Raw genomic sequence first — 6,772 nt, 5'->3', positions numbered from 1 at the left:
GGACTCTTATTTAAGTTTTTAATTAAACTTTTGTGAGAAAGTTCAAAAGTTTTAAATCAAAAACCAATAAGAGTTCAATGATGCTTATGAAAAAGATCAAAGATTAACTAACATTATTAATGTATCTATTACATTATAATGACGAAATTAGTATCTATTATATTATAATGCATCAATTGAACGAATATATAATCATAAACCGATGAGGAATTCGTATCCGATGAGTATAGTTACGGATAATTTTTGAAGATTAATTTGCAGTTACAAATATGATTAATTTTTGTGATTATGCCGATAAACATATTCCCAAACGAAACTTTGCCATCCGTTTGTGAAATGGAAATTACCAGTTTTGCCGTTTGGCGTTTTTATACTCAACTCCTTAGTCCTCGGTCGTATTTTTCTGGAAAACCCTATTTTGACCATGTACCTCCCCAAATGCATCTACACCCTCCGCCTTTCCCACCACTTCTCCACCGCCACGAAAACCGCCTCCGCCGTAAGGTTTCCCAAACTCTCCAATGTCCCCACCAGATACAAGTCAGAAACCATCAAGCAAGCCCAGCAGGCCCTCACCGACTACCTCCACGCAACCAGATCCTTGTCCTTCCCCTCCGCCGAGCACATCAGCAAGAACTGCCTCTTTTCCCTCACCAATCTCATAAAAAAGATCGAGTTTTCGGTCCCGAAATTCTCGAACCGCTTCAAGAGGCTCCTCAGGTACCACCCCATCAATGAATTTGAGTTTTTCTTTGAAAGCATTGGCATAGATTACAATCAAGTTTGTGACTTTTTACCTCCCAACAAGTACTTTTTCTCTGAGGATGGGACCCTTTTGAATGTTGCTACTGAACTTTCTAGATTTGGGTTTCCTTGGAATATGTTAGGGAAGTTGTACGAGGAGGAGATTTCCATTTTTAGTGAGAGTTCCGAGGTGTTGAAAGCTAGGCTTAGTAGGTTGAAGGAATGTGGGTTTAGTAATCATTCAGTTGTGGGAATGTGCTTGGCTTTTCCTTATTTGCTGGCGGTGGAGGGTGAGCCGGGTGGTGATATGGCATTGTTTGATGATTTCAAAAGGGTTCTTGTGGAGTTTGATATGGAGTACTGTGTTGAAGGAAATGTGGATGCTTGGTATGATGTTTGTAAGAAAGTTAGGGTGTTTTGCGATTTGGGTTGCGAGAAAGGGAAGATAGGGGAACTGATGGGGAGGAAGAAAGATGTTTTTCTTACATGTCCAGCAGAGGTTTTGTGCCAGAAATCTAAGTACTTTTGTAGATTTGGTGTTAGGAAGGAAGATGTAGGTTTGTTCCTTCTTCAGAGTCCTGAGGTTTTAAATTTTGATCTGGAAACACCGAATATATCAGCATTGGGATTATTGGAATTTTTCGGATTGAACGTGAAAGAAATAGAGGCTGTGATTGAAAAATACCCTCATGTGATGGGAAAAAATAAAATGGCTAATTTACCACATGTAATAAGGGCTCTGGATCTTCATGAATGGTTCTTCGTTAGGATTAAGAATGAACCTCAATTGTTAGAAAATTATGTAATAAGTGATTTTGATGAAGACATTGCGAGAGAATTTGGTGAAGGATTGGAGAGGATTCAATCTACGACAACTCCCATTCATACAATGAGAAAATTGGACTTCATGCATAGCATTGGGTTTGGAGAGAACCCCTTGACCCTAAAGGTCTTAGCCCACTTGCATGGCAGAAGCGGTGAGTTGCAAAAGCGGTTTGATAGCCTTTTTTCTACGGGCATTGATTTCTCAAGTCTTTGTCTGATGATAAGCACGACACCAAAGATCCTGAATCAGAATCCAGAATCTTTGGAAGAGAAAGTTAACTTTCTTTGTGAGGAAATGAAATCCTCTTTGGAGTACCTCAATATTTTTCCTGCATTTTTGTGTTTCAACTTAGAAAACCGGATCAAGCCCAGATATAGATTTTATGTGTGGCTTAAAGAGAAGGGTTTGCATTCTGAAAGCTACTCTATTGCCACCATGATTGCTACTAGTGAAAAGCAATTTGTAGCACGGGCTTTTGGAATTCACCCAGCTGCTCCAAAGCATTGGTTCGAGCGTTTCTCATACAGAAGATCTTTTAAAACTTGTGCGGGGACATCTATAACATAGACTACATCTTGTACAAATGAATTATGTATGGTATGATTCTTACCTGTGGATTTGGAATTCCAACACCGGAATGATACAATTAGGAATTTCTCAAGGTTTATTTTAACCCTCTGTCATTGACCCTTTGTGTGAGATTTGTAGATTTTTCATTTTTATCAGATTTTCAAGTGACGATGACTTAAATAGTTTCTGCTTCTCAGCCACTGTGTTGGTGGTTGATCTTTTCTCTATCGTAATCCTTCAGCGACAATCTTAACGTAGAGGAGCCAGAGAAGTGATACTGGCTCATTATTGAAAGTAAGTTTTTGTTTTACCTTGTACATATGACAATTGCCATGATGTTCAGTAAATGATTTGTTTTTTTTTTTTTTTTGTTGAACATGTTTCATCAATATTAAGAGGGCTGCAGTTGTTGAGGTCAGCCTTCAGCGGGAGCAGTTCAAGCCAATCCCAGAAGTAGAAAGAAGCTCCCTATGGCTTCTTAATCAATGGTCTTTTGTAACTTTAAAATGCTGGTGGTTGCTTCTTAAAGTGCAGTTCCCATTGACAGAAGCTCGAAACTGGTCTGCTTTCGTCGTCAAAAGAGGTTCCAAACAGCACTTTAAGTCGATCTCAAGTCTAAAATTGACAAGGAAGTTGGAAGGTTTCTGAGGAGGCTGCAAGGAAGGTGTTTAACATACGAACACAAGCCTGCATAAACAGACATGAGTAGTAGGCTATGATTTATCCGGCTGATGTGCTTGGGTAAATTATGTTTCATGAATTTGACTATGATTCTCGAGGCATTCATGTTGAAGCATTTAGGATACTTGAGTAAAGAAATGCACACAAACGTGAAGTTTGAATATTCAAAGTAAAAGAAAGTAAAAGACAATTTGGGTGCATATTGGAGACCCATACTCTTATTTTAAGCTTGTGCTTCAAAACAAAATTTGGGCCTTTTAACCTTGAGGGCTCTGCACATGCCATTCACAGGATAAATCAGCAAAGTGAGAAATCCGTTATCACCTCTTTTTGATGTCACACTAAACATAATTGTAGCCCCAAATAAAGGTACTAGATTGGTGCCCCTATCCCAAAAAGTGGGTGGTAAGTCACAAAAAAAATTCTTAGTTTAATAAAAAAGAACCCTTTGAGATAACAAAAAGTCTAAAAAAAACTTTAATTTTTTGAATGATACGTAACATTTGGTGGTACAAATATAAATGAATGAGATTGGAAAAAAATCTCATCTAAAAACGAAAAAAAATCTAAAATTATGAATTAAATCTAGCAATAAAAGCACCGTAAGAAATAAATCTAGTAATAAATCTAACCATTATAAAATAAACATAGCATTCAAGCAGCTTTAAAAAATCATTAAAAAGTCACTTAGTAATACGTTATAATAGTATTACTCTTTACTTGTAATTGATAGGTCGTAGGTTAGATTTTTGTCAAAGACGAATTTGAAATATATTATTGCTAATCCATTGTAAGGCTAAGCATACCATTTTCCTTTTGTGTAGGTAATATCGTTTGTTAAAAAAAAAAAAAATTACTTCAAAAAATCCCATTTCTTAAAAATTATCAAATCTTAGGTGGGCCCAAGACTTAGAAGGCAAACTCTTTATATTAACATGGACAATTTGACTGCATAATGAAATATTTAAGGTACACTGTTTTTGGTCCTTGAAGATGACGAATCTGAAAATAGTTTCCCACCATGGAATACAGATTTCCAAAACCATAAAATAGAAACCCCATAACGGCGCCAGGTGGGACCTGCTGCATGCCTCACATTTGTCCACCTATTTTTTGCATGGCGCCCACGAGTCTTCTCCCTTCAAGGAACCAGCCAAAAAAGTCAAACTCGATCCTTTTCTTTTTCCCCAAATTGATATTATTTGCAAAACTAGCACATTTTCTTTCCTTCTTTACCTTTCTATCCTCAAAGTGAAAAAAAAATTAAATGGTTACTTCTTTTACCACATTTCCATTTGTGTTCGTGACAAGTGAGCATGCAAGTGTTGTCCAAAAATGGATGATTTTTGCATACATGATTTGGGGCAAAAACCATCTAGATTCTGAATTAATTTCTATTACCTAGTATTTGCAGATATGAAATTTAATGTGGAGAAAAAAATTTAGTCTCAAGGGCAATGTGATTTCACACTATTTACTATTTTGTATTTCATTTTAATAATTTTCCAACAAAAAAAAAAAAAAAGAAACAATTCAACAAGGTAAAATCGTCGTCGGGTTATTAGTAAAAAAATGAAAGGAATAACCATTGCTTTCTGAAAAAAATTTAATAGTTTGAGGTAAACAATACAATGCACATCCATTTAGTAAAGAGTTATATTTTTATTTCTTGTGATTGAGAATTTATAAACCCCTATGTTCAAGTAGAGTGTATAGTTGCAGTGATTGGCAAACCTTGAAAATAAGTGCATTATAAAAAATTATTTTTTAATTGTGTTGCAAATGAGATTATAGTTTTAATTATTATTTCCTCGATTGAAATAAAAACCGCACTATAAAAATTACATAAAAACTAAATTGAGTTTACAAATGAGTGTTTATCTTCAAATTACTAGTTAATCTCAATGACCTAGTAACTAATTCCTAACGAACATTAGGGTAACTGCTACGCTGCGTAATTATGTATAACGACTTCGTATGAATGGAAATATTTTTAAAAAGGCGGCGGACTGCATGACGTTTTTCAGCGAGAATCTCGGAAGAATCGTGTATTACGTAATCTTAAGATGAACTAAAATAGAAAGATTTGCTACTTCGGATTTTCACTTACAAATTAACTTCTTCCGAACTTCTATCATCTCTTAGTTTGTCGCTTTCATCCTCGTTCCCTCAGTTCTCAACTAGTTCCCTTCCAACGAAAAAGAAAAATACTAGTTCCCTTTCTCTCTATTTCAATATATTTTTCTTCTTTTTTACAAACAATGTCTATATAGTTTCATACAAACAACTCCTAGGTAAAAAATCAACGGTTAAAAACATAGGCAAGAATGAATTTTTATTTTTTTCCTAGTTAAAAAAGAAACAATTTATTTTGGCAATAAATGCAAAACTTTGATAGGGCATTATAGGCATGACACAAAAAAACAAACAAGAAACCATGTTTGCCTTTTTCCAGAATCGGTAGTATCATAAATGCCCTTCCTTTATCTGAAAAGAGGAGCCGTTTTTCCTCTTCTTCCTTCTTCCCACATCCCCCTCTCTCCCTTATAAATTCATCCCAATGCATAACCCCTGAAACCACCACCAACCATCTCTCCCTCTTGTCTTCTCCCTCAGTCCTAGTGAGAGCTACTCCAGTCCTATCCATTCTCATCCATTTCATGGTTTTCAAATCAGGTCTTTCTCAACTAGAAACCAGACCCCAGTTAGACCCGAAATCCAATTCTATGGCCACCAATGTGACTTCTAAGTCTCTCCTTCCTCTATCCCAGTTGAAATGGACCAAAAGTGACGAGACCACCACCCAAAACGATAACCCATGTCAGCAATTGAGTAGCAACAAAAAAAAACTAGCTGAGCTTCACTTGGAAGCAGAGAAGTCTGGTCCCAAGTCTTCCAATGTCAAAAATAGGGCTGACCCAGTTCCCTCCACGGAAGTGACCGGAGGTGCTGGGGAAATCCAGAAGCCGAAACCAACTGCAACTGAGAAAAAATCAAAGCTTTGCATCCGTCTGAAAATCAAAGAGAAGGTTGTCGCTGCTGCTGAGAAGGAACCTAAGCCAGAGGCTCAGAAAGAGCTCTCTCTTGCTTCTCTGGCTGCGGAAGCAGCGGTGGAGGAGTTGGAAGAGGGGGTGCAAAAGACGTGGAACCTTCGGCCTAGGAGACCGGTGACTAAGGCTAATGGCCGCACTGGTGCATTGAAAACTGGTGCACCACCACCGTCGGAGAAAAAAACCCAAGAGGCTGTTGGTGCAGGGTCTTCCAAAGCTGGAGGGAAAGGGAAGAGTGCTCAGAACAAGGATAACAAACCGAAGATATCGATCGAGTTAACGAGAGAGGAGATTGAAGAGGACCTTTTTATCATGACTGGGCAAAGGCCATCCAGGCGCCCAAAGAAGAGAAACAAGAATGTGCAGAAACAACTTGATGTCTGTATTATTCAAATTAAATTTAAATTTTGGTTAAGTTTCCATTATGATTATTAGGGTTTGAAATTGCTTGGTATTTGATTTAGTTTTTGTGTTTTGTTTTGCAGAATCTGTTTCCTGGATTGTGGATGAACTCAGTGTCCCGGGAATCTTACCAGGTTCCTGAGCCTCCAAAGGTGAAATCTTTATCGATTTCGAGTGTTTTGATTTGTTGTTGTGCAAAGTACACATTATTAATGTCAATGAGTTGGCGTTTGACTTGATAACAGAGACTGTGACTATCCTGCTTGCATGGTTGGATGGAATGAGGTTGGTGTTAGTTAAATTTTTGGTGAACTTTTGGAAGACTTGTTACCGCTCTAGACATCTCGAACACAGAAGGTGCTATGAACATCTTCAACAGAGAAGGTATAACAATGATAGATCTGAGAAGGTGAAAGGAAAACACAGTTGTATCATGTTATCATGTTTTAGTTCTTTTCGTGAAGTCAATGAGTTGTCGGGAAGAGCTGTACCATTGTAG

General features: G+C 37.3%; 2 protein-coding genes across 4 annotated transcripts; both read left to right on the top strand.

Moving 5' to 3' along the window:
• The first annotated feature begins 342 nt into the window (after nt 1-342).
• SHOT1 (Mitochondrial transcription termination factor family protein) lies at nt 343-3,000 on the top strand. 3 transcript variants are annotated; one of them, XM_088683882.1, is made up of 3 exons: nt 343-2,167; nt 2,338-2,434; nt 2,537-3,000. In XM_088683882.1, the coding sequence occupies exon 1, from the start codon at nt 425-427 to the stop codon at nt 2,135-2,137; it is 1,713 nt and encodes a 570-aa protein (XP_088540008.1). In that variant the 5' UTR covers nt 343-424; the 3' UTR covers nt 2,138-2,167; nt 2,338-2,434; nt 2,537-3,000. The 3 variants fall into 3 exon arrangements, with proteins under 3 accessions (XP_088540008.1, XP_088540009.1, XP_088540003.1); XM_088683883.1 differs by having other exon boundaries at nt 343-2,434; nt 2,547-3,000; XM_088683877.1 differs by having other exon boundaries at nt 343-2,434.
• Nucleotides 3,001-5,345: 2,345 nt separating this feature from the next.
• LOC148698507 (uncharacterized) lies at nt 5,346-6,772 on the top strand. Its single transcript, XM_088678245.1, has 4 exons — nt 5,346-6,249; nt 6,357-6,472; nt 6,596-6,657; nt 6,738-6,772. Exons 1-4 carry the CDS (start codon nt 5,482-5,484, stop codon nt 6,770-6,772), a joined length of 981 nt encoding a protein of 326 aa, XP_088534371.1. The 5' UTR covers nt 5,346-5,481.

Source organism: Pyrus communis, chromosome 2, assembly GCF_041283825.1.
Source record: "Pyrus communis isolate YQ-2024b chromosome 2, ASM4128382v1, whole genome shotgun sequence".
Taxonomy (NCBI): domain Eukaryota; kingdom Viridiplantae; phylum Streptophyta; class Magnoliopsida; order Rosales; family Rosaceae; genus Pyrus; species Pyrus communis.
This window is presented reverse-complemented; position numbering and strand designations above follow the sequence as displayed.

Bases quoted from the DNA above. Each gene is read 5' to 3' on its own strand.
- LOC148698507 (XM_088678245.1), top strand. From the start codon at position 5,482: ATGGTTTTCAAATCAGGTCTTTCTCAACTAGAAACCAGACCCCAGTTA. The intron at 6,473-6,595 runs GTACACATTATT...AACTTTTGGAAG, and splicing joins TTGATTTGTTGTTGTGCAAA to ACTTGTTACCGCTCTAGACA. The intron at 6,658-6,737 runs GTATAACAATGA...CTTTTCGTGAAG, and splicing joins GAACATCTTCAACAGAGAAG to TCAATGAGTTGTCGGGAAGA.
- SHOT1 (XM_088683882.1), top strand. From the start codon at position 425: ATGTACCTCCCCAAATGCATCTACACCCTCCGCCTTTCCCACCACTTC.